This window comes from Urocitellus parryii, chromosome 1 (genome assembly GCF_045843805.1).
Source record: "Urocitellus parryii isolate mUroPar1 chromosome 1, mUroPar1.hap1, whole genome shotgun sequence".
Lineage (NCBI taxonomy): Eukaryota > Metazoa > Chordata > Mammalia > Rodentia > Sciuridae > Urocitellus > Urocitellus parryii.
Genome location: NC_135531.1, coordinates 251,345,000 through 251,372,697, shown reverse-complemented (window position 1 = coordinate 251,372,697; position 27,698 = coordinate 251,345,000). Strand labels below are relative to the sequence as shown.

The following is a 27,698-nucleotide window of genomic DNA, read 5'->3' as shown; positions in this document are numbered from 1 at the left end:
TCAATTTCATTCTTTGCATGTGCATGTCCAGTTGTCCCAGTACTAATTATTGAAGACTGTTCTTTCGCTTTTGAATTGTTTTGGTATTCAAATTGATGTAAATGTGAGGGTTCATTGATTCCCCCCACTCATTTTCTATTCTATTTCATTTATTTATATCCTTATCATCCATGCTCTTGCCAGTTGGGCCATTGTATTCTGAAGAAATCTTAAAAGGTTCATTCTTTAACTCAAAGCACCAATTCAAGGGTTGGAATTAGCTCCTCCCCCCTTGAGTTTAGAACTTTCAGCAGCATCTTTTATCAGTAGCCATCAAGATTGTGTTCAAGCAGTCGTTTTTAGTTGTTTCAATCAAGGTCATTTAGCAGGGGTGCGGAAGTTGTGGGAGCAAGAGGATAACCAAAAATAGTAGCTCTAGAAATAAGGACTGGCATTCAATTCCACACTTTTAGGGAGGGTCGACGAGCAACACTGGGAGGAGACAAAAGAAGTATCTTGGTTCAGAATTCAGGAACGCGCAAGGTGTTGGAGGGGGAGGAGTCTGGGTTGTCAGTATGGCTCCAAACATTGAGACCGGGAGCCGGGACCTTTTCTCCACGGAGATGGGCTCGGGTCTAAAGCTTAAGGCGTGGTCCTCCGAGGCGGTGATAAGACTCCAGTTCACTCGTGCGACAACAGCAAAGCGGCTTCTGGGGATCTCCCGCCTTCGGACTGCTCCCCCACTCGTTTTCCCGCCTCCCTTTTCCTCTGTTCCCCATTCCTCCTCCCTGCGCGTAGCGGAAGTGACGTGAGGCGTAGCGGAAGTCCCTGCAACCGCGGTGTTGTGCTGTGGGGAAGGGAGACGGATTTGTAAACCCCGGAGCCAGGTTCTACTTACCCGAGGCCGCTGCTGTGCGGAGATCCCCGGGTGAAGCCACCGTCACCATGTCTGATCAGGTACTGGGCTGGAAGCCATCCGGCGGTGGCGGCCGGGGCCTTACCCTGCAGGTCCGCCTGCCGCTCGGCTGGGGCTGGGGATGGAGGCGCGGGGGAGGGGAGCGCGGACTTGGGGAGGGTCGGCCAGTGGGGATTGAGTGGGCGAGGGAGGGGAGCGGGCTGTGGCCGGAGACGCCCCGGCCTGTCTCGGTGCTCCGGGAGCCGCCCCGCCCCTCTTCTGTCTCGCTCTTCACCCCCTGTGCCCCAGTACTTCTGGTCGCGGCCTCCCTCAAGTCGTCCCCCTTCTTTCTCCCGGGTCGACCAGGTGCAGAGCCCTGCTTCTACTTCCCTGAGAGGATCCCTGGGGAACCTGTCCATCTCGCTCCAGAGGACTGATTGCAGAAACGGGGCCTTAGGCCCCAGTTATGTAACGGGCGAGAAATCCCTGACTGGGAGGCTCTGTGGCCCTGAAAAGCAGCTGGACTCTACTTTCAGATTCTTGGTCCCGGAGGGCGCGGGGCGGCGAGGGAGACGTTGTCTAATATTGCGGGGAACCTGGAAAGGGCTGCTTTGCGTTCGGGTTGCTTCTAGGGCCCAGCCGACGCTGCTCGCCTCGGAGTCCTTTTTCCGTGTGGGGGTGCAGAGCTGTCGCCTCTTTTCTGTACTTTCCAATTTCTTACTCGGGATTGGTTCATCGACTCTCCACTTGTAAGAGAGCACTAAGAATAACCAAGAAACAAAACAGTAGAACAGAACTGTTGAAGCAACCAAAAGCTTTTTATCTGAGCATTAACCTGCAGAATATTGATACTTTTGAGGAAAACGATAGGAAAACTTTGTGCTTGTAGAGCAGTTCCAGTACATTTGCAAAACCCTGCCTGTTAATGGCAGAGTGCTTCAGCTCAACGTTGTTCTCAAGACTTTGCTTGGGATTTGCATTCAGTCAGTAGTGATTGATTTTGCCTAAAGTTGTTTTTCCTCAACCTGTTCTAGTTAACTATGTTTATGGCTAGTTTTTAATTCAGAGTTTTGATCTGGTCCTCGTAATGTTTTGCTCAGAAGACTTTGGGTTTTAAAAGTATTTTTGACCTTTTACTTGTTTTGTGATAATTATACAGAAAACTTATATTTAACGCCAAAATGTACTTGAACTTTAAAAATTTATACTTATTCCTTTGGTTTTTAACCCAGTTTTGTACCACATGGTGAAATCAAGTGAGGTTTTTGTTGATTTGTACTATTGCAAAAAATGTACACTTCTGTATTTAAAGCTTAACCATAATCTAGATTAGTTTTGGGTGGATTTACTTAGTGATAATCTAGGTTAATTCCCAAGTTAGTATGGAAATGGTATTATAAGTACCTCTCTAGACAGTTGTTTACTTGGTAACCAGGGAAGGAAGAACAGCTATAAATGCTCAGTTTCATTTTGATGCTCAGAAGTAGCTAGAAGGCATGTTGAAATTTATGATAGCCTGATAAAGAATAATATGCAGAAAAAAATAAATTGTAGAATTATTTTTGCTCCAGTTTGAAGTCAGATAATTTAAGAAGGCTGTGAAGAAAGAAATAGAGGACATAGGATGCAGAGAGATTGTTTTCATAGGATCTGTGAGGCCAAAACTATTTTCATATTAATATTAAGACAGTGTGTGTTTGTTTATTCTTATTCTTCCATGGGTGTTAGTGAAGCTTTCTAGAAACTAACTTGACTTGTGATATCACAACAGATTGAAATATGGAAGCACGTAGAATATCCAGCTGTTTTCTATCGAGCCAGACGTTACAGAGATTTGCAAAAATGTGAAAGTGCTACTTTTCTCACTAATTTTGTTTTGGAAAATATTATTAATAAAATGTTATTTGTTAAATAATGGGTTTATTCTTATTTTATAATGAATTAATAAATATTTTAAACATTTCTCAGTTTCATTGTTTAATATCATAAATGTCAATAAATATCTTTTTTTTTAAAACAATAGTTTTGTGGGTTTCAGAGACCAAAATGTTTGAGGAGTCTTGCTCCAGGCTGATTGACTAGCATCATTAATAATTAGGGCCCAGTACATATTCAATGTTGGGTGCTAAAGATTTAACAAGATATGAAAATGAATCCATACCTTCAAGAATCTTTTGAGAGCAAAAATGTCCATATTACTACTGTGTAATATGAAGAGTAAGATAACTGAACCACTGTTCCCAGAAGACAACCTTAGAATGATGTGGTAGACTCTTGCCTAGCACCACCAAAAAATTTTTTATTTTCTGAGGCAACCCAGAATTTTATTGTTTGGTGCTAAGATAATGAAATAGAATAATAATTTCAGGTTAAAATAAGTGGACATTAGATCCACATAAAACTTAAATTGCTGGGTTCTCCATTGATAAATTAAATTTTTTTTAAATTTGAGTAAAAACATTTTTATAGTTTTAACAATCCTATTATCTTCTGGTGGATTTGTGGACCATTATTGTCTGAAACAGGTTCTAAACCTAAGGGCCATAGACTCTGAGGGCTAAAAATCCACTGAGCTGTGTGGAGTGTTTTGTGCACTTTTTTTTTTTTAAAGGGAGAAAGAGCCCATAGCTCTCATCATGGGTACATGATCTCCTAAAGAGGGTAAGGCACTGTCATGTAACCAGTGACAGCAGTCTGACTGGTATTCTCCTTTTGCCTAATTTCACTTTACAACAAAACCAAGCACTGATATAGAAGCTTAATATCAAACTATCATTTAATCTGTACAAAACTTCCCTTACTTCTTTCTTATTTTCTAGTTTATTTCTTTTTTTCTTTCTTTTCTTTTTTTTAATGATAATCATCATCAAAAGCATCTTGGGCTGGGCATGGTGGCACATGCCTGTGTCCCAACTGCAAGGCTGTATGCACCTCAGCAAGACATTGTTGCTAAACAAAATATAAAATATAAAAAAAAAGGACTGGGGATGTGGCTCAGTGGTTAAGTGCCCCTGGGTTCAATCCCTAGTACCAAAAAAAGCAAAAAAAAAAAAGAATAAGAAAAAAAAAAGCATCATTATTTTGAACCTAAGCTCCTCAATTCAGGTCTGTTATTTGACAGTGCTTCTCTATAACTGAATCACTCCACCCCCACCCCAGAAAGAGATATTGATTAAATGATTTATCTCTAGACGAGTATTTGGAATCTTTATATAATTCTAGTTATCTGTTGCTTCCGAACAAACTACCTCAAAATTTAGTGACTTAAAACAATCTTTTATTTTGATCATTTTAGCTCTGGGTTAGATTCATCTCTGTTCCTTGGTGTGTGGGGCCTCAGCTGGGAGGTGTATAAGGCCTAAGATGCCTTCAGGGAGGTAGAGTAGGGTGGAATTCTGCTCTTCACAGAGTGTCAAAGCCTCTCTGAGTGGAGCTAGACCCCTGGGTATTCAGATTTATGGCAGGTCAAGTGCTTATAAAGAGTGTGTTTCAAGGTAACCTGAGTGGAAATAGTAAGGCTTCTGGGACCAGCTTTGGAAGTTACTTCTGTATTCTCTTGCTCAATCAATTCCTTGAGACCAGCCCAGATTCTAGAGAATGACATTTGGACTCAATTTTTCAGTAACAGAATTTGTACTTATCTTTAACACATAAATTGTGTTTTTTTCTGTCTTGATAGCATTAGCAATGTTCTTTATAATGTTTACTGATCTTAGCAACTGTAGATGGGGGCTGCAGGAGAATATGATGAGCTGGTTGTGTATTAAAATTCATAATTATGTGTATTATATATCATAAAACAGTTAAGCTCTAGCTATTACTCAGCATGTGATTAGCAGTGGGTACCTTAACCATTTCATGCCCTTGATAGACATGGAGTGCTGCTGGTGGATAATGCAAACATAGATGATTATAATGAAACACTTCAAATAAAATGTTACCTAAATAATAACTAATAGTATTTTGAAGACTGAATATGATTGTTATGGTTAGAGTACTCATTAAGGTTAGTTGAGTAGTTCAACTTCAAATTTATAAAGCATTTGTCAGGGCTGGGGATGTGGCTCAAGTAGTAGCGTGCTCGCCTGGCATTCGTGCGGCCAGGGTTCAATCCTCAGCACCACATACAAAGATGTTGTGTCCGCCGAAAACTAAAAAATAAATATATAAAAAAAAGCATTTGTCAGATACATTGTGAAAGCCATTAGCCCTATAGCAAAATATTAATATTATAACTCTTCTATGTAGTATTACAATTATTTACATTTTAAATATCTTTTTCCATTAATCTATTTGCTTTTGAAAGTTGGAAATCAGGCTTTATTCATCCCCCTCCCCCAATAATGCCAGTATAGTGAATGGGTTCATTTTTTTGAAGGAATAAGTGGTCAGGTACATTCATTAATAAATATTAAATGTTGTTATGTTGTCAGCACTATTTTAGACACTAGATTTGGAAGGTTGCCTCAAACACATGAAGTATCGAGTATCCTCTCTCTGTTTCTGATTCCTTGGTATTGTTTTGTTATTGAGGAAGCATTGGTTGTCTCGGAATAGGTGTTTTTTTTTTTTTTGGTGGTGGTGCTGGGGATTGAACCCAGGGCCTTGTGCATGTTAGGCAAGCACTCTACCAGATGAGCTATATCCCCATCAAAAACATAAAAATAGTTTTTTTTTTAAATATGATGTTTTTGCATACTTTATCTATCTTCTCTTAACAATAGACCTGGTAGGGGCTGGAGATGTGGCTCAGCGGTAGCGCGCTCGCCTGGCATGCGTGCGGCCCGGGTTTGATCCTCAGCACCACATACCAACAAAGATGTAGTGTCCGCCGAGAACTAAAAAATAAATATTAAAAAATTTCTCTCTCTCTGTCTCTCCTCTCTCACTCTCTCTTTAAAAAAAAAAAAAAAAAAAAAAAAAAAACAATAGACCTGGTAACTTTATATCCAAAATTGAATGATTTACTTCTTCCAGGACATTGGGATTGTTATGGATGGTTTTGTCTTGACATCCTCAGCATTCCATTTTGGAATTTCCTGAAATTGTGGGTTTTTTTTTTTTTTTTTTTTGGATAATTCTGTTACTGTTCTAGTTCTTAAAGTTTTGTAGGAAAGTTCACATGGATTCTGTTGTTGAGCAACAGTTTTGCAACTAAAAATTTGTGTATTCTCTAAATATAACTATTTAAAGGTGTGTGTATATATAAAATTTATACATAGTGTATGTGTGTATGTATTTGACTTATTTTTTTGCATTCAGTTGCCTTGTCTGTGCTAATGAGAACCTTGAAGGAAGGAAGGGTGGAGTTCTGTGCTCAGTTCTCAGTATCTAAGGCCAGTTATTTTTAATGGTTTTACTAAAGATTACTATACTTAAGTCAAGTGCACATTCATGTAAGTTTTGCTAGATTTTCACAAATAACACATCTGTGCAATTTGTACCCAGATCAGGAGCCTCCGTCCTAACTTTAAAACATATAGATTAATTTTGTCTGTTTTTGTACTTATAATATTTTATAAATATATACATACAGGATGTACTTCTGGGTCTAGCTTCTTTTGTTCAATATTGTTTATAGAGATTTGTCCATAAACATTTTGTGTAGTTGAGTGTTATTAGATCTTGTTGCTGTATTGCATTGCATTGTGTGACTACCACTTATTTATCCATTCTGCTTTTGAAGCACATTGAAGTAGTTTTCTAGGATCTGGCTTTTTTTTTTTTTTTTGTACCAGGGATTGAACCCAGGGGCACTTAACCACTGAGCCACATTTTCATTTTTTTTTTTTTAATATTTAATTTAGAGACAGGGTTTTGCTAAGTTGCTTAGGGCTTTGCTAAAGTTGCTGAGGCTGGCTTTGAATTTGTGATCCTCCTATCTCTGCCTCTCCAGCTGCTGGGATTGTAGGCATGCGCTCCTGTGCCTGGTTTAGGATTTGTTTTAAACTTGGGTCAAGTGAAACATGTTTATAATACCTTCTGTGTCAGAGATTGCTTTTGGACTGAATAACAGAAAGTCTGATACATACTGGGTTGAACGTATGCTGTTAATTTTTCTTAGCAAACAAGAAGTCTAGACATAATTAGCTCAAGGGTTAATGAGGTAGTTCCACAATCCTTTCCTCATTTCTCCTCCATGCTTAATTTATGATTCACTTTCATGCTTTTTTCCTTGTGGGTCAAACAAACAAACAAACAAAAAAATTACTTTGTGTTTTAGGCAGGAGAAAAAGAAGGAAGAACAAAGTGAAAGAAAAATATGTTGTATCTCTGGCCAGCACTATGTTGCAGAGCCGAATAAGAGCCAACTTTGATGGTACATGTCTATAATCCCCACTACTCCAAGTTGAGACAGGAGGATTACAAGTGTGAGCCTAGCCTGGACAACTTAGTGAGACCTGTCTCAAAGTAGAAAATGAAAAGGACTAGTAGTCTCTGGGTTTTGATCCACAGCAACTCAAAAGAAAAAAGGAAAGGGCTAGGGCTTGTAGCTCATTGGTGGAGCGCCCATCTTACACGTGTGAGACACTGGGTTCGGTCCTCAGCACCACATAAAAATAAATAAAGATACTGTGTCCAACTACAACTGAAAAAATATTTCTTAAAAAGCTAGGAAATATATATGTATATTCTTAAGATATTTCTTTTTTTAGTTGTAGTTGGACACAATACCTTTATTTTCTTTATTTTTATGTGGTGCTGCGGATCAAACTCAGGGCCTTGCACATGCTAGGTGATCGTTCTATCGCTGAGCCACAACCCCAGCACAGAAAATTTCTTTTTTTTTTTTTAAAAAGCTGGGCAAATTTAGGTTTCTCCTGGTAAGTAGGAATGGGAAAGAAGATGTTTTCTAATTTTGGATACAAACAACCTAGTTTGTTCTAGGTTTTGCATAGGTCCATAGTCTACAAAACCAGCAAAATTTTCAGTTATAATTTTTAGTTACTGATAAATTGTGCCTATTTAGTTTTTATCACAATTCAAGGTTGAGTGTAAATATTCAGAAGGCCCAGTGTCTTGATGACTTTGACTTAAATCTTGAAGTTTTGGAGTTAAATCTGGTCAGTTCTATTCCAGATCTCCAGTACTATTTTATGTTTGAAGATGAAAGTATATGTGTATTTTTGTGTTTTTGGAATTCTGGTAAATTTGTTGAATTATGAGGAAAGTGGCTTCTTGTAATTCTGAGTTTTTACCTTTTAATAATTGATGTAAGTATTAGGATTATATAGTTTAACCCTTGTCAAGCTTTCTTTATTAGGAAATAAAGTGAAATAAATTGGTGCATACAGGTTTTTTTTTTTTTTTGAAACTTTGAATGCCCTTTTTTTTTGGTGGTGGTGGTACTGGGGTACTGTGGATGAAACCCAGGAGGGGGTACTTTATCCCTGAGCTATATCCCTAGCCCTTTTATTTTTTGAGACCAGAGTGATCCTCCTGCCTGAGTATCTTGGGTTGCTGGAATTACAGGCATATGCCATCGCACCCACTTTTGAGTGCATTTAAAATTTTTTTTTTTTTTTTTTTAGTTGTAGATGGACACAACACCTTTATTTTGTTTGTTTACTTTTATGTGGTGCTGAGGATCGAACCCAGTGTCTCACACATGCTAAGCAAGTGCTCTGCCACTGAGCTATAGCCCCAGCCCCTTGAATGCATTTTTAATGAAAAATTTTATAAAATTGTTAGTGTATATGTAGTGAAATCTATGTACCCTTCCTGTGGCCTATTTTGTTTAATCTGTGGGACTCCACTCCTTCATGTTATTTGGAAGCCAGTCCCAGACATTGTATCATTTTGTTTGTAAATATTCAGTATGTATCTCTGAAGGAGGACTTTTTCTTTTAACATAACCATAATATTTTTGTTATATCTTTAAAAATTAACATGCTAATATCACCAAATAAGAGAAAATTAATTTTTAATTTGTTTTGGGGTTTCTGCAGAATTTCTCCTCTTTCAATAACAATGAACAGTCTTTGACTGATAAGTTTGATGATATGTCCATGTGACTGAATTGCCAAGGAACTGGTTGCCAGAGTGCATCTTTGCACAGATCTTGTTTTGACTTTGGAATGGCATAATACATTCCTTTTTATGATTTTTGTACTTTTGTAAATGAGAACTGTTGTTTTTCATATCTATTCCAGTCTATCCCTCTTTCCAGACCCAGACATCTATTTGCAAGCTGTTTAATCTGTAACTCCAGTTATCAAGGGTCAATCTCTGAATGACCCAGACCTGAAAGATTACAGGTTTTAGCACATACACTTATTTTTTGTTCCATCCCTAGTTTCTTCTGCTCTGGGGCTGTGTGTACCATTTCCAGCTGAATCAACCAGCCCTCTCTGGAATTCTCTTTTCTTTGATGATCAAGTGTCCCAGACCCAGAGCTGAATACTTTCACTGTTTTGTAACCATTGTGCCATACTATTTATTCTGTATTGACTGTCTGTCTATCTATCTTTCTTTTCTTTTCTTTTCTTTTTTCTTTCTTTCAAAGAAAGCATACGAAAGACACTGACTGAGATCACTGAAGACAAACTTTAGCTTTTTTTGTTCAAGATCTTCTCATTTTCCAGGCTCGTTTGTTAAAGGAAAAGATAAAACGGGCTAGGGTTATGTATGGATCAGTGGCAGAGTGCTCGCTTAGCATGTGTGAGGCACTGGCACTGGGTTCGATCCTCAGCACCACACAAAAATAAATAAATAAACAAACAAATAAATAAATAAAAGACAAATAGCACACAAAAAAGCTGATGACTATTAAACAAGCACAGCTACTGTAAAACAAATGGTATAGATAATATCTGTTACTATAGTGATTCAACATTGGGAAGACATCACCAAAATGGAGTGCCTAGGGAAGATGGCAGTTTATTTTTGGAAATTTCAAATCCTAATGTTGATACTTTCTTATGAAATTGAAGTGAAGTCATTGTCTGTCTCCGTGTGTGTCTGTCTGCCCCCCCCCACCACATTCTCTCATTCTGGGGATCAAACACAGGGCCTTGCCTTGTGGATGGTAGTCCCATTCTTTACCTCAGAGCCACATCCTCAGCCCTTTATTTATTTGTTTATTTGGTACTGGGGATTGAACCCAGGGGTACTCTCCCACTGAGCTATATCCCCAGTCCTTTTTCCCAAGTTCTTTAAATTTTTAAAATTTTGATTTTATGATATTGGGGGTTTAGTTCAGGGCACTTCACCACTGAGTTACACCCCCAGCTCCTCTTTATTGTATCTTGAGATATGGTCTTGTTAAGATGCTGAGACTGGCTTCAAATTTGTGATTCTCCTGTCTCAGCCTCCTGATTTGCTGGGGTTATAGGTGTGTGCCACTTTGCCTGGTTTAAATTTTGTTTTGAGACTACAGGCTTCCTCAGTTGCCCAGGCTGTCCTCAAACTTGTGATCCTCCTGTCTCAGCCTCCTGGGATTATAGACTTGTGCCATCATTCCTAGTAAAGTAAATTATCTCTTATTTGCAACCATGAATATAAAAAACTGAAAATATTTTTGCTTAAACTGTTGATTATATACAGAAGTATGATGTGAGTAAAGTTTTATGGTAAAACCTATAATAGTGCTGTCAGCTTTATTCAGTGAACATTTCAATAATTGCCTTGTATTTCCTGGTATTATAGAGACTATGAAGGTGAAATAGCTTAGACGTTTGTAAATTTGTAAAGAAGACAATGCATATAAACCTGTCATAGAAAACCTTATATATATATTTTTTTCCCATACTGGGGATTGAACCTAGGGGTGCTTTAATGCTGAGCTACATCTCTAGCTCTTTTTATTTTAAAATTTATTTTATTATTATTATTATTATTATTATTATTTTTTTTTTTTTGGTACTGGGGATTGAACTCATGAGACTTTACATTGAGCTACATCCCCAGACCTTTTAATTTTTATTTTGAGTCAGGGTCTTACTAAGTTGTTGAGGCTGACCTCGAACTTGTGATCCTCCTATGTCAGCCTCTTGAGTTGCTGGGATTATAGGCATTTGCCATTGTGCCTGGCTTTATTTATTTTTGGTACTGGGGATTGAACCTGCTTTACCACTGATCTACATCCCCAGCCCTTTTTATTTTTTATTTTGAGACAAGAGTCTTGCTAAGTTGCTTAGGGCCTCACTAAGTTGCTAAGGTTGATTTTCAATTTGTAATCCTCTGCCTCCCAAGTAACCCTCCCAAGTGACCATCCTAAGTAACCATCCTGAGTCTTTGGGATTACATGTGTGCGCTTTTGTGCCCGGCTTATGTTTTTTATTTTTGAGACCAGGTCTTGCTAAGTTATTTAGACTAGCCTTGAAATTGCAGTTCTCCTGTCTGAGCCTTCTGGGTTGCTGGGATTACAGGCATGCACCACTTTGCCTCACTTGAAAACATTAATTTGTTGAATATCTTCAGAGTAATGGCTCTATCCTTGACCAGAAATATAAAGGACATACTAATAAGGAACTCAAATCTTAGATATGCAAACACATGGTTATAATAGATAAAGTAAGCAGTATGTGAGCATTTAAGAGGGTAATGGGGAAATCATTTTTGTAGAAAGTGATGTCTGAGTGGTCTTGAAAGGGGAGTAGCATGAGAAAGTACATTCCAAGTAGAGGAGATCAACATGTGCAGAGATAATTGAGATAAGGTAGAGAGGATGCCATGTTCAAGGAACTGTTATAGTTTATTATGACTGTAGGATAGGCTATACTAGCAGAGAGAGGTAAGTTGGATTGTGAGGCAGGGACCAGCACATAAATGACAGTGTTATATCAGCAAAGGAGTTTGAATTTAATCCTGAAAAAAAATTTTTTTTTTGAGGTACTAGGGATTGAACTCAGAGGACCACTGAGCAATATCCCCAACCCTTTTTTATATTTTATTAGAGACAGGATCTCACTGAGCTGCTTAGGGTCTTGCTAAGTTGCTGAGGCTGCCTTTGAACTCGCAATCCTCATGCTTCAGACGTCTGAGCCTCTGGGATTACAGGTGTGTGCCACCGCACCTGGCTTCGTCCTGAAGATTTTAAGCAGATCAGATTGCATTTTAGAGAGATGGCTCTTGTAGCAGTTTGGAGATTTAATTGGAGGGAGCAAGACTGGGGGTGTCTGTAAAGGCTGTTCTAGTAGCATTATTGATCAGTGAATACCTGAACTAAAGCTATAGTAGAATGGAGAGAATTAGAGGAGCTCAAGAGCCAGCAAGCATTATCAGAATGATGAGGTATGAAGTTTAAGAGGTGAAGAGTAGCCAAGGATGATTTCAAGTTTCTATAGGTAAGTTTCTCTGGGCAGCTGAGTGTATGGTAACCACTTATTGTAATTGGGAATCCAAGAGGAGTTGTAATTTTTTTTTTTCTTTTGGTGCTGGGCATCAAACACAGGGCCTTGTACATACTAAATCTGAGTTCTGCTACTGAGCTACCTACACTCTTAGCCCTATAGTTTGGTTTTTAGAAAGAGGATTTAAAGCTGTTAGAGATAATAAGTTTAGTTTTGGACACTTTTATGGCAAGGTACCTGAGGGACATCCAACAACAGATGTTCAGGTACTTTGATTAAAAAAAGAGTCAAACTCAGTAAAGTTGTCAGGTTGGAAAGAATGATTGTGAGTCATTAGTATCTAAGAGATTGTTGAAATCATGGGTCACCCAGGGAGGCAAAGAAAAAAGCAGAGGGTTGAAGGTCAGTGATGCAAAGGAAGTGGCTGAAATGAGAAAATGGAATCTTGAAAACCAGAGTTTTCAAGGAAGAAGTCACCAGCATCTGTGTTTTCTAGAGTTAAAGATGAGACTTGAAAGTGTTGGATTTATAGTAAGGTGTCTAGCTGGTAGCCATTGGTAAGGGCAATGTTGAGCAGGATGGTAAAGCACAAACCAGATTACAGTAGGTTGAGAGTGAAAATGGAATAGGAAATCTTAGTACTCTTGTGAGAAGTTTGACTATTGAGAAAAGATAAGGACAACAACTAGATAAGTCAGGTCAAGAGGGGAGTAGTTGAATAAATACTGTAGAATATATGAACAAATTGAAAATAGGAACAAATAAAGGAAGAGAATGGTTGGGAGGATGCTATGGTTCCTAGAAGAGGGTTTTTTTGGGGGGAGGTTGTTGTTTTGGGGTGGTACTGGTTATTGTTACATCCCCTTCCCTTTTTATTGTTTTTTTTTTAAATTTTGAGACAGAATCTAGTTTAGTTGCCTAGGCTCACCTCAAACTTGCGATGCTCCTATCTTCGTCTGCCAAATTATTGAGATTACCGGTGTGTTCCACTGTGCCTGGCTATAAGAGGGTTTTTTTTATTTTTTATTTTTTTACGATGAACTTCAGCTTATGTATGGAGTAGAGTAGACTTTTCTCTCTTGAGATAATTTCAGGAAAGGCCGAGAGAGGGTGTGTGTGTGTGTGTGTGTGCGCGTACACACACACGCACATATATATATATATATATATATATATATATATATGTATGTGTTTGAAATAAAAAAAAACTGGGGCCATAAAGGACGGAAGATTGAATATTGCTGATGGACAACTAGTCCAATTTATCAGAATCTTTGGGTTTATAAATGAATGGTGAGGGAAAAATAAGAGTTGAGCTTGGTGATGGAAATATTGAATGCTGTGCTGTAGGATTTGGTTCTTTCAGACCTTAAAGTACTGGAAGCCATCTTTATTTATTTTTTTAGAAGTAGTTGGACACAAACCTTTATTTTATTTACTTATTTTTATATCATGCTGAGGATCGAACCCAAGGCCTCTCACGTGCTAGATGAGCACTCTACCACTGAGCCACAATCCCAGCCACAATCCCATTTATGCTTTTGATCTTAGTAGTTTTAGAATCAGAGAAGCTGGTGGATTGGAGGAGGGGAAAAATTCTTTTTCTTCTGAGTAACCTCTTAGTTACCCTCCAGAAACACTGGAGGGAATCACTCCTATTGTGCTGATGTATTGCTGCGAGGGGAGGGGCCCTGCCCTCCTTTTTGTTAACTTAAACAAAGCTGTTTCCACCCCCTCTCCTTCCAGTTAAAGAGGACTTCAAGGCTTGGGTGCTTTTTATTGCCCTTCACTGCAATAAATAATAAGCTATCTTTGCCCTCTAGATACTTAAAGGCAGAAGCAACTGTTTATTAAGAATATAAGTCATAGAAATGCGGTGAGATGGTATTTGAAGACAGTCTTCTGGTTTCAGGTGAAATACTGTCTCTCTAAAGAAGGTTAAGATTGATCACTACTGTAATATTAATAGTCAGCAAATGTTGAAAGCAAAACTGCCTAATGAAAAACCAGCAAGGATTCGTACTAATGAATCAATTCAGTTTTCTAAGCATTTCCCTAGACTACCTCAAGTAAAAATCTACGTCTAGTTTAATACGTTCTCTTAATATTTGAGTGTTAAGGAATTTGTTAAAGTTACTGGCGTGAGATACATAGGTAATGATTCTGTGATTTTTTAACTTGCAGGATACAATATGGTTAGTTATATTGTTACTGAGTATGGGTTAACTCTTTTAAATTAGTATGAATGATAGAAGAGTATATATTAAATAAGTGGATAATTTGGTGGCCTAACTAAGGTATAGCACATAGGATACTCCTTTAATAAAAACGATTTACTTATTTTTTTAATTTTAAATTTTTATTTATTTATTTTAAGAGAGAGAGACAGAAATTTTAATATTTATTTTTTAGTTTTCGGCGGACACAACATCTTTTCTTTTTGTATGTGGTGTTGAGGATCGAACCCGGGCCGCACGCATGCCAGGCGAGCACGCTACCGCTTGAGCCACATCCGCAGCCCTTAATTTTTTTTATTTGTCAATGGACTTTATTTATTTATATGGGTGCCCAGAATTGAACCCAGTGCCTCACACATGCTAGGTAAGCACTCTTCCATTGAGTCACAATCCCAGCCTGGCTTACTTATTTTTGAGATGCATTATGATGAAGTTGTTTTGTTAATTTATTCTGTTAACTTCAGTTTCCTTTTATGTGAAATTATTTTGTAATCCTCTGTTCTTGTCTTCCTGTGGGTCTCTTTTTTTTTGTTTTTCTACTTATTCTGTGTGTGTGTGTGTGTGTGTGTGTGTGTGAGTGAGTGTGTGTGTGTGTGTGTTTTTCCCCAGTTCCAGTTCAGTTCTCCTAAATTTTGTTTTCCTTCAAATCTTTTCTTCTAAACTTGGATTATAATGCTTCAGATAGTTTAAACTAATAGATGACATAAAACTGATTTTTTGGCTCTATATTAGGCTAGTACTTTTCCTATTTGACTTTCCTTTGGTAGTAAACACCTCAGGATAGGCTGTGAGAAGATAATCTTGGATTCGTAATGTTTGGAGGAGAATTCAGAATTCATGGAGAAGAAGCTGGGCACAGTGGCACTTGTGTGATTCCAGCTACTTGGGAGGTTGAGGCAGGCAAATTGAAAGTTTAAGACTAGTGTGAGCAACTTTGTGAGACTACTGTGTCAAAATAAAAAGGGTTGGGATGTAGCTCAGTGGTGTGGTGCTCTTGGGTTCGGTTCCATTCCTAAAACAGGTGTGGGGAGATCTGTGGAGGATGACCTGGCATGGTGGCAAACTGCTGTAATGCCAGTGACTTGGAAGACTGAGGCAGGAGGAATACAAGTTTGAGGGTAGCCCAGGCAATTTAACAAGACCCTGTCCAAAAATAAAAAGGGATAGGGATGTAGTTTAGTGGTATACAGCTTGCCTAACATGCTCAAGGGCTTGGGCTTGACCCCTAATCCCCACCCCTCCACCCCCACAATCACACACATAAACATGAAAGAAAGAAAATAGGAAAGAATACATGAATTGAGGATATAGGTCACTAGTAGAGCTTGCCTATCATGTGCTATTGACCACAAAAAACTAAAAAAACAAACAAACAAACAAACAAACAAAAACTAAACTAAAAAAAAAAATTTGCCAAGGATTCACTTCCTCTAGTTTCCAAATGGTTTCTCTACCTAGCAAATCAGTACGACCTGGTAATTTGTTAGAAACATATTCATTCTTATTTCCACTCCAGAATAGAAAGTATGATGTTTGTTTTAACAAGTCCTCCAGATGATTTTGATGCATGGTAAAGTTATATCCCATATTGTGGTATATACTCAAAGAGACCTCTTGCTTGATTTGTAGTGAACCAGTGTTTGGGAGAATAATTGACTTAGGACCCTTTTTGCTTGCCTGGCAGAGAAAATAAATGTTCTTTGTATGCCCAGGTATAGATTTTGTACCCTGAGGGAAAGGAATGGATACTCATAAATGAGTAATTGAAATTGCATGTAAGAGCTTTTATTTTGAAATTTACTTTTCTTTCAGGAGGCAAAACCTTCAACTGAGGATTTGGGGGATAAGAAAGAAGGAGAATACATTAAACTCAAAGTAATTGGACAGGTGAGTTTCATTATTTTTCTCCTTTGACTTTCTCTTCCAACATGTACGTAATTTCTCTCACAGGAAAAATAAAGGTTTAAGTAAGGCACATTTATTTAAAAATGGCATTTTCATTTACTGTACATGCATCTTTTAGAGGTAGAAGAAGCAGATACTGTATTTTAAAATTATTCTGCTAGGCAGGTTTAGACTACCTTATGTGTTAGTCAGCTTTTTGTTGTTGTGAACAAAATACTTGACAAGGACAAGTAAGAAGGTTTATTTTGGCTCCCATTTCAGACCTTCAGTTCAAGGTCACTGACTCTATTGCTCTGGGCCCAAGGTGAGGCAGAACATCATGGTAGAACATCAGGGCATGGTGGATGAGCACTTCTCCTCTCACCTCAACCAGGAAATGGAGATAAAGGGACTGGGACCACAGGGCAGATGAACCCTTACAGTGCACACTCCTAGTGACCTTAGGAATGGACCCATTAGATTGATTACAGCTCTGACAGTCCAAACATTTAACCTCCAAGTATTCTTGCACTAACATAGACAGGAGCTTTTGGGGGGACGCCTCATATTTTAATTTCTCCAAGTGGAAATTTACTGTTGACTCTTATGCTTCAGGGACAAATACAATGAATATCATTAATTGGTAATTCTAGGGCTACCCTTAAACAAAAGAACCTGTCAGCCCTTTTCCTAATCCCACCTCCACACTTTGGACTCTTCCGGCACCTCATTTCCTTGGACTCTAATCTGCATCTTATTGATTCTTTCTGAGGTGTTAGTTATGGTAAGCTGAAAACTGTTGGAGGATGAATATTCATAGTTTCTCCATAGTTACTTTTTCTTTTTTAAAGGACAAAAGACAGAATTTTTGGTATTGTGGAGTCTTCTGATCAGATTGTACCAGTTCCCCACATGTTTGGGAAATTATCAATCTTTAAATTTTGTGTCAGTGTGATAGGTAAAACATTTTTGTTATTTCTCCATTTTCCTAATTATCAGTAAGGTATAATTTTTTTGTCTTCTATGTTTTTGTTCTTATTGTGTATTCATAGACATGTATTCATAGACATTTATGAAGGAACACATTCTTCCATGTACATACTTAGACTGATCATTTTAACACCTAAGACAGATATCTTTGTTTTATTAAGTTTCTTTTGTAATGGATATAAAACACCTTTGAGGATGATTACAGTATTTTATAAAACCTTTTAGGAATGCTAAGAAGAATATCTTGGTGGAAAAATAAAGATGATTGGTTTATGTTTCTATTTATATTATATGTATAATTAAATAATTTGGTTCAAACAAGTAAATAGTTTATAAAAAGAGGGTAATTGTTTTTCTTTTATCTTCATAGGATAGCAGTGAGATTCACTTCAAAGTGAAAATGACAACACATCTCAAGAAACTCAAAGAATCATATTGTCAAAGACAGGTTTGTAAATTATGGTATTGAATACAATGGTTTGCCCTATTTTTTTTTTTCTTTTAACTAAAGGTTGTCAAAAGACAAAATGATCTGTTTTATTATTGTCACCTTAGGAACTCAAGGAAAGCATTCTGATTTTATCATTTTCTGTTTAATTTCCTTTTTCCTCTTGTGGCCTATTTTTAAAAGTTTGAATTCATAAGATGCCAACTCGTTTGAAAACTTAACTCTGTTGTAAAGATATCTCAAGTGAATGCTTCTATCTTGATGGCTTACTAGTTATAACAAGAAAGGCAAGTAATTTTTGGTGATTTCTATGACATTTCTCTGTGCTTCTAATCATCAATGTTTAGCCAAATGTTAAATTTAAGTAATAATATTATTAGTATATTATCTTTTTACATAGGACTAACATTACTATGTGCTGCTGATTCCATCCATATTTTCAACACCAAGGAATTTTTTTTTTTTTTAAAGAAAACCCTGGGGTGGGGCCGGGGTTGTGGCTCAGTGATAGAGTGCTCGCCTCGCACGGGAGAGACCCTGGGTTCAATCCTCATCACCACATAAAAATAAACAAACAAAGATATTGTGTCAATGTATGACTAAAAAAAATATTTTAAAAAAAGAAAGAAAACCTAGGGTCTGAGGATGTTACGCATCGGTAGAGCACTTGCCTACGATGTGTGAAGTTCTGTGTTTGACCCTAGCACTGCATACAAAACGAACAAAAAATCTGCATGAAAGTCTTCTTAATTTATTAATACCAAATCCTCATGGATTTTGGTTTTCTTGAATTACATCATTAGAACAATAACTAATTCCTTTAACCTACCTGATTCATATTTGGGCTATGCCACTGCTTTTGCCTTCATTAGTAAAGGATATTGTAGTAACACCTCACAAAAATCTTTGAGATAGCCTACAAAAAGTCCTTAACACGATACCTAAAAATGCTTAATAAATGTTATTCATTATTATCCTTGTTAGTAAAATAGTTTTTAGTAAATATAGTTGAAATTAAATAGGAAATAACTAAGCTTTACTTCTAAATGAAATTATGATTTAAAATAATTTATAAGAAATATGTTTAGGGGCTGGGGATGTGGCTCAAGCGGTAGCGCGCTTGCCTGGCATGCATGCGGCCCGGGTTCGATCCTCAGCACCACATACAAACAAAGATATTGTGTCCGCTGAAAACTAAAAAATAAATATTAAAATTCTCTCTCTCTCTCTCTCTCTCTTAAAAAAATAAAATAAAATAAAATTTAAAAAAAAGAAATATGTTTAATCAGGGTCTGTTAAGTTAAATTTTAAAAAATATTTAATTATATTACATGATATCAATTCAGGTATTGTAGGGCTTTTTTTTTGAGGTACTGGAAATAGAACCCAGGCGTGCTTTACCACTGAACCACATCATCCCCAGCCCTTTTTTATTTTTTGTTTTGAGATAGGGTCTTTCTATGATGCTGACTGAGGCTGGCTTGGCACTTGTGATCCTACTGCCTCAGCCTCCCAAGTTATTGGGATTACAGGCATGCGCCACTGCACCTGGCTATAGGGCGTTTTCTTAATTTAAAAATTTGTGTTTTTTTCTGATACTGAGAATTAAAGCCAAGGCTTTGCACATGCTAGGCAAGCATTGTGCCCCTGAGCTATATACTCTGTAGGTTTTTTTTTTTTTTTGATGTGTGTAGTACTGAAGATTGAAGCCAGGGGCACAATACCACTAAGCTACATTCTCAGCCTCTTTTCTTAACTTTTACTTTGTAAATTGTTGAGATTGGCTTTGAATTTGTGATCCTACTGCCTCAACCTCTTTTAGCTGGGATTGCAGGCATGTGCCACAGTGCCTGGCTCATCCTGTAGGTTTTTCTTTAGAAGGTTTACTTTTATTTTTTTATTTTTTAAATTTTTTTAATATTATTGCTATTTAGACATGTACTATTTTTTTTAGAGAGAGTGAGAGAGAGTGTGAGAGAGAGATAGAGAGAATTTTTAATATTTATTTTTTAGTTATCGGCAGACACAACATCTTTGTTTGTATGTGGTGCTGAGGATTGAACCCGGGCCAGGCATGCCAGGCAAGCGCGCTACCGCTTGAGCCACATCCCCAGCCCTAGAAGGTATACTTTTAACAATTAAAAAATTTAATTTAGATAGAATTTTTGTATCAGAAGTCAGAGACTAGTTGTTAAGATTAGTAAAACAGCCGGGTGCAGTGGTGTATGCCTGTACTCCCAGCAGCTTGGGAGGCTAAGGCAAAAGGATCCTGAGTTCAACACCAAGCCTCAGCAAAGGCGAGGTGCTCTAAGCAACTCAGACCCTGTCTCTAAATAAAATAGACAATAGGGCTGGGGATGTGGCTCTGAGTTCAATCCCCACTATCCCTTTGCCCCTACAAAAACATAAAAACAGTAAAACAATATATACCATTGTATCTTTTGTTATAGCTTTTAATTAGTAAGTTCAGTAAAATCTTATTAATTGGGTCTCAACTAATTTTCATTTGTAATAATTTTGATGTGAGCTAAAACTGAGGTAGAATTTACTCACATTTATTGAATAATCATGTACATGATACTATAAGTACCTAAGAAAAATGTATTTAATCTTTGCAACAACTGAAGATAATTCATATAGTTTCTTTTACCTCATCTATAGGGAATTGATTTTTGAGGAAAAACAGTGCAAAGTAAAGAGGTAAACCAAAGCTTAAGTGAAAACTAAAAATTGACCCCAAAGTTCAAGGTACTAGGTTTTGGGAGAAAATTATAACATTAGTGGAATCTTTGCCAAGCTTCAGAGTAACTTTACAGTCTTTAGAAAAACTTTTTATACTTAGTTATAGACGCTTGGTAATTTTTCCCTTAGCTTAATGATATACAAGAAATAGGAAATTGCATTTATCTGAACTGTGCAACACTTACCTGTGAGTGGAAAGTCATAAACTTCTTTTTTCTTTTTCTTTCTTTTTGGAATCACTGGGGATTGAACCCAGCAGTGCTCTACTACTCGTACTTTTTATTTTTTAAAATAAGGTCTTGCTAAGTTGCTAAGCCTGGTCTCAAACTTTTAATCCCCTTACCTCAACTTCCTGAGTCACTGGGATTAAAGACATGTGCCACTGTGTCCAACCTGTAAACTTAATTATTTATTCAATTATTTTATCATTTTTCTTTATAGATTGGTTGGTTTCCATGGAAACTTTTTTTTGGGGGGGGAGGGGAAATGCTGTCGGTTGAACACAGAGCTTTTCACATTACTGGGCACACACTCTCACTGAGCTATATATAATCCCAAAGCCCTGTAGGAACTTTTTTGATTTTATTATAAGGTAATTTAAAAAATTCTGTGAATCAAAGAATATTCTGTTTTTGTCACCCACTTTATTATTTATATAACCTTGGAAGGAATTTAAATCAAATGAAGGGTAAGTTTTCATGGTCTCATACACTTATGTTAATAGTGCATATTAAGAAAGAGTTTTAATTTCTTTGGGTATTTTGGGACAGTGTTTAAATACCCACAGTGAAAATCTTAATATTAGATATTGAGCAAAACTGTCGTAATAGTTTTGAACTAACTAAAAGATTCTTGATTTGTATTTACTTTCAGTTACTTCCCCTTTTAGCTATTACTGTTCAGTAAGTGATCAGAGAAAAATATATAATCAATATGTTTTATGATATTTGAAGTACCTTCTATGCCATTATAGGTTTGTCTTAGCTTATTTGGCTGGCTAGCTGTTGTGCTCTTGACAAATTTCAATGATTTAATCTATTTAAAACCAAGTTTGCTTGTATTGTTGGAAGCTGTTGAGGATCTCATCTAATTTCTGATTTTGTTTTATGCTAGCTCATGGGTTTTAAGGGGAAAGTGAACAGAATAGTGGTCAAGAGCACAGACTTAGAAGATTTAGGCTAGAGTTCCTAGCAAACTATGTTTTCTCCAAGCCTTAAGTTTTCCTAGTTATAAAATGAATATGAAGAACATTTTTGATTATGTGTATAAAGTATTTGGTACAGGAATAGACTAGCAGATAGTTGGTATTCAGTGTATGGTATTATGATTGAATTAGCTGTGTAGTTTTAAATTCTGTTGTAGCTTGTTTAAGGCTTTCATACTTGCTTTTTGTGGATCAAAGTTCGTATTATTCTGAGATTTGTTTGTGTATATGTACATATGTATACTTTTTCCTTTTTTTTTTTTTTAACCTTTTTAGGGAGTTCCAATGAATTCACTCAGGTTTCTCTTTGAAGGTCAGAGAATTGCTGATAATCATACTCCAAAAGAAGTAAGTATAATTTCTTTTTTTTTAAGTAAAAAAAAATTTTTTTTTGTAGTTGGGATGAACAGCATGCCTTTTTTTTGTTTATTTTTATGTGATGCTGAGGCTCGAACCCAGTGCTTCACCCATGCTAGGCAAGAACTCTTTCACTGAGCTATAAGTATAATTTCTTCCTCAATTAAAAATTAAAAAGTTTTTTGAATGATTTGGTGTACTGGTATTAAATATTCTTTTCTTAAGTATCCTCCAATTTAAGTGGTATATCATTTGTCAGAGAGGAAAAATAATCTTTTGGGTGCCAATAAAGCAACTAGGCACTTTCAGGTACATGCCTGAAATTCTAGGCTGAGGCAGGAGGATCACAAGTCCAAAGCTAGCATGGGCAACTTGGCTAGATTCTATCTCAAAATAAAAAATTAAAGAGGACAGCGCTGGGGATATAGCTCAGTATAGTGCTTGCCTCACATGCACAAGACCCTGGGTTCAATCCCCAGCACCACACACACACACACAAAAAAAAAAAAAAATTAAGAGGATAAAGCTCAGTGTTAGATCACCCCTTGTGTCACCTATCCCCACCATCCCCAACATATACACACAAAGAAAAGTCAATAAAGGTAGGTAGCATCAGGGATTGAATACTGAAATTGTCAAAAGGCATTATGAAAACTTTTTTGAAGATGGATAAATATTCCTCTAATTTGGCAGATTGCTGATAAAACTCATTTATGGTAAGGCTAACCTTAAAAGTTGGATTCTGATATTTGACTCATTTTAAGATTGTAAATACAAAATTTAGTGTGTATTTAAAATGGTTGACTCTGTTTTCTTGTTTTATGTGTGTGTGTGTGTGTTTTTTTTTTTTTGCTTCTGTGTTTTCATTTAGTTGTTCTATTGTATGGACTATTTCATTTGCTTATATATTCCACTCCCCTCAAATAGGTATCTAAAGTAAAGTGTGCATTTGAGTCTATGTATATATGTTTATCCCCCTCTTCATATACAAAAAAACATTTCTGATATTTCTGATGGTGGGAATGATGTATCATTACTATTAATTTTTACTTTTAAACTATTTCAAACTTATAGAATTGTGAAATAGTGTATGTAATACAGTGCTACTGAATACCCTTCCTATATCATCAGTTATGATACATTGTGCTGTGTCTACTTTGTCACTTTCTGTATATACATATTATTATTGTTGACCCACTTGAGATTAAGTTACATATACCATAGCCCTACCCCTAAATATTTCAACATGTTATCTCTTTCTTGTTTTTATTTTTTGGAACTGGAAATTAAACCCAGGTGTACCCGACCATTGAGATACGTCCCTGGCCCTTTTTTAAGATTTATTTTCTTTTTTCTTTTTCTTTTTTTTTTTTTTTTAAAGAGAGAGAGAGAGAGAGAGAGAGAGAGAGAGAGAGAGAATTTTAATATTTATTTTTTTTTTTTAGTTTTCGGCAGACACAACATTTGTTTGTATGTGGTGCTGAGGATCGAACCCGGGTCGCACGCATGCCAGGCGAGCGCGCTACCACTTGAGCCACATCCCCAGCCCCTTTTAAGATTTATTTTCATTTGAGACAGGGTCTTGCTGAATTGCCCAGGCTAGCCTTGAACTTGATCCTTCTGTCTTAGGCTCACCATGCCAGGTTGTTAATCTCTTAAGAGCCATCATTCACTTATTAAATTTAGGAGATTTGACATTGATATAGTATTCTTATTGACTCTACAATTAAAGTAGTCAGATTTGCCTTTTTTTCTAGTAAGGTCTTTTTATGGTCATATTTTTATCAGATTCATTTAGGACATGCATTCTAACTGGTCAGCATACCTCTATAACTTTCTTTAATCTGAAATGTTTTCTCATTTTTTTTTCCTTTCTATTTTTTTTTTTGTCACACTAACAATTTTGAAAAAGTTTAGGCCATCTTCCCTTTTTAGAAAGTCCTTCAATTTGAGTTTGTCTGGAGTTTCTTCTTGATTAGATTTAGTTTTGCCTTTTTGGTGGGAATGTCACCCAGAGTGAAGCTGTATATTTCTGAGTGTATCACATTAGGAGATATGTGATGTCTGTATAATTATAGGTAATGTTAACTTTGATCACTTGGCTAAAGTGATAACTGCCAGATTTATCTGCTATAAAGTTATTATTTTCCCATGTAATTAATAAGTAATCTAGGGAGATGCTTTGTAACTTTGTGAATAGCCTTTAGCTATTGGTAAGTGGGAGTTTTTTTAGTTTAACACAGGAATACCTGTGTCCTTTTTGACATTTCTCCTTTTTGGTTTTTATATATATATGAAAGAATTTTCAACTTACAGAAGAGTTGCAAGAACCAGGTACAGTGGTGTATACCTGTAAGCCCAGCTGCTGGCAGGAGGATCATAAGTTCAAGGCCAGCCTCAGAAGTTTAGTGGAAAACCTGTCCCAGAATAAAATTTTAAAAAGGCTGGAAATGTAAGGTGGGGGGCTCCTGGGCTCAATCCTCAGTACCTGTGTGTGGTGGAGGTTAGGGAGGAGGAAAAAAAGAAAAGTTGCAAGAATAGTACAAAAAATTCATATATACTCTCTACCTAGATTCATGTATTTTTAACATTTTTTGACTTGTGTTTCATCTTTCTCTCTCCCTTTTATGTATATGTGTGGGTCCAGATGTGAATGTGTATTTTTCACCTTCCCATCACTAAACCATTTGGGAGTAGTGTGTACACCATGGCCATTTGCTTCTTAAAATTTCAGTTTGTTTATTAAGAAAAAAGTGTATTATTTTTATAACCATAGTACTATTAATCAAGTTTAGGAAATTTAAGTTTAAGAATATTTTTTATCTACAACCCAATTTGCCATTTGTCCCAGTTATTTGTTAAAATATAACAAAATTTTCGCCTGTGATAGGATCCAGTTCAGTACCAGCTATTTTATTTAGGTGTTCCTTTAAATCTTTTAATTTGGAACTGTTCCTTAATCTTTTTGGTCTTTTCATACATTGAGGGATGTCCCTTGCCCCAATACTGGCAGTTGAACTGGCATTTTGCATAGATAGGCAATCTGTCACTGATCTATGTCCCCAACCTTTTTAAATTTGTATTTTGAGACAGGGTCTCCCTAAATTGCCCAGACTTCTTATACTTAAAGTCCTCAAAGCCCTAGTAGCTGGGATTTTTTTTTTTTTTTTTTTTTTTTTTTTTTTTGGTAGTGCTGGATGTTGAACCCAGGGCCTTGTGCATGCGAGACAAGCATTCTACTAACTGAGCTATATCCCCAGACCCTGAGTAGCTGGTATTATAGGCATGCACCACCACCCATGGTTCATACATTGACCTTTTTGGAGACTACACAGCAGTTATTTTGTAGACAACCTCTCACTTTGGGTTTGTTTGTTTCCTCAAGCTTAGATTCCAGGCAGTGTAATTTTGCTGGAATATTATATAATGATTACATGTATTTTTATCTAAAGTACATGAAGCCCCTTATTGATGATGTTAACTCCCTCTGCCCCCAATACCAGAGATTGAACCCAGGGGCAGTCTACCACTGAGCTATAATCCCCACCTCCCCTTCCCCATTTTCATTTTGAGAGAGGGTCTTGCTAAGTTGATGGCTGGCCTTAAATTTATGATCCTCCTGTCTCAGCTTCTGAGTTGCTGGGATTCTAGGTGTGTATCCTTGGCTTATAAAGGCATTTTGAAGATCCTCTTTTTCCCTGCAAGAATTAAAAAGGAATGGGCTGAAAAATCTTGCTTGTAAAATTGGAAATATTAAATAAGAGTTAGATGTCTAGGTAAGCTTACTGCATTGAGAGTGATCACTATTGAAAAAAATAATAGCTATATGCTTGAAGGAACTGTAGGTGACAAGGCAAACCACTTTGAAATAATCCTTAGGCAGTATTTTTCTAACTAAAACCATATATATATATATTTTTTTTAAGTTTTCTTTTGGACCGAGGATTGAACCCAGAGGTGCTTTACCACTGAGTTGCATTCCCAGCCCTTTTTATATTAAGGCATAGTCTTACTCAGTTGCTAAGGCTGTTGTCAAACTTACAGTACTCCTGTCTTAGCCTTCTGAGTTGCTGGGATTACAAAGTGAAATCAAGTTTTTGGAAGAAGTGAAATTCTACAGTAATTACAGCTAAAAGTGAAATGCTTTTTAGAAAATAAGCCATCAAACTTTATCTAACTATTAAGTACATGTTTTGTTAGATTTAAAGTTTCTTTAACCTGTTAATAACACTTGAGGTTTTTTTTGTTTTTAATATTTATTTTTTAGTTGTAGTTGGACACAATATTTATTTATTTTTATGTGGTGCTGAGGATTGAACCCAGGGCCTTACAAGTGCTAGGCAAGCGCTCTACTGCTGAGCCCCAGCCCCACTTGAGTTTTATATAGTGAATAAACTAGGAAGTAAAATTGACTCAGAGCAAAATGAATGACTATATAGACATAGAACCAGAAGCAAAGGTATACCTCTATGTTCTTTAGATTAAGGAAACAGGATTTTTTTTTGAAAATTTTTTAATTTTAAAAATTTTTCGGTACCAGGGATTGAACTCAGGGACATTTAACCACTGAGCCACACCTGCAGCCTTTATCTTTTTTAGTACCTTTATTTTTTAATGTGGTCCAGTGCCTCATATGTGGTAGGTGAGCGCTCTGTGATTGAGCCACAATTGCAGACCCAGGAAACAGGATTCTTAATCTTAGAGTATAATTAAGTATAGATCATTTTTGTATCTTTTTGCACTTTAAAATAGTGGCCTCATAATTGTAGCCAGTTTAAAAATAGTGCTTTAATATTCTACTAACATTTTTCTTTTTACAGCTGGGAATGGAGGAAGAAGATGTGATTGAAGTTTATCAGGAACAAACAGGGGGTCATTCAACGGTTTAGATATTCTTTTATTTTTTTTCTTTTCCCTCAATCCTTTTTTATTTTTAAAAATAGTTCTTTTGTAATGTGGTGTTCAAATGGAATTGAGAACTGGCACCCATCTCTTTAAAACATCTGGTAATTTGAATTCTAGTGCTCATTATTCATTATTGTTTGTTTTCATTGTGCTGATTTTTTGGTGATCAAACCTCAGCTCCCTTAATATTGCCCTCTCCTTTTAAAAAATTACACGTGTATACAGAGAGGCCACCTTTTTCAGGACTGTGCATTTTCAGGCTTTTGGTGGTAAATAAGATCGACCAATGTGAGTGTCTATATAATGACTTTCCAGTTGGCCCTGAAGTTCTAGCATGTGACTGCTTCACTCCTGGACTGTGACTTTCAGTGGGAGATGGAAGTTTTTCAGAGAACTGAACTGTGGGAAAATGACCTTTCCTTAACCTGATGCTACTTTTAAAATCTGAGGGTCTGGACCAAAAGAGGAGGAATATCAGCTTTGGAGTCAAGACGAACAGACATGGTGAGAGTAACGACTAACTCCAAAGATGGCTTCACTGAAGAGAAAGCATTTTAAGATTTAAAAAAAAAAAAATCTTGTCAGAAGATCCCGGAAAAGTTCTAATTTTCATTAGCAGTTAATAAAGTTATTCATGCAGAAGTGTGTACAACAGAACACTGCTCCTTTGATTTTATTTGTACTTTTGGCCTGGGATATGGGTTTTAAATGGACATTGTCTGTACCAGCTTCATTAAAATAAACAATATTTGTAAAAACCTTA

The 27,698-nt window shown here is 36.7% G+C and overlaps 1 protein-coding gene across 1 annotated transcript; it reads left to right on the top strand.

Moving 5' to 3' along the window:
* The first annotated feature begins 809 nt into the window (after positions 1–809).
* Positions 810–27,698, top strand: Sumo1 (small ubiquitin like modifier 1). The gene is made up of 5 exons (XM_026405340.2): positions 810–936; positions 16,218–16,292; positions 17,650–17,727; positions 21,950–22,021; positions 26,851–27,698. Exons 1-5 carry the CDS (start codon positions 925–927, stop codon positions 26,917–26,919), a joined length of 306 nt encoding a protein of 101 aa, XP_026261125.1. The 5' UTR covers positions 810–924; the 3' UTR covers positions 26,920–27,698.

Coding starts and splice junctions, on each gene's coding strand:
- Sumo1 (XM_026405340.2), top strand. Junction 16,293..17,649: donor AACTCAAAGTAATTGGACAG/GTGAGTTTCATT, acceptor TTATCTTCATAG/GATAGCAGTGAGATTCACTT. Junction 17,728..21,949: donor AATCATATTGTCAAAGACAG/GTTTGTAAATTA, acceptor TAACCTTTTTAG/GGAGTTCCAATGAATTCACT.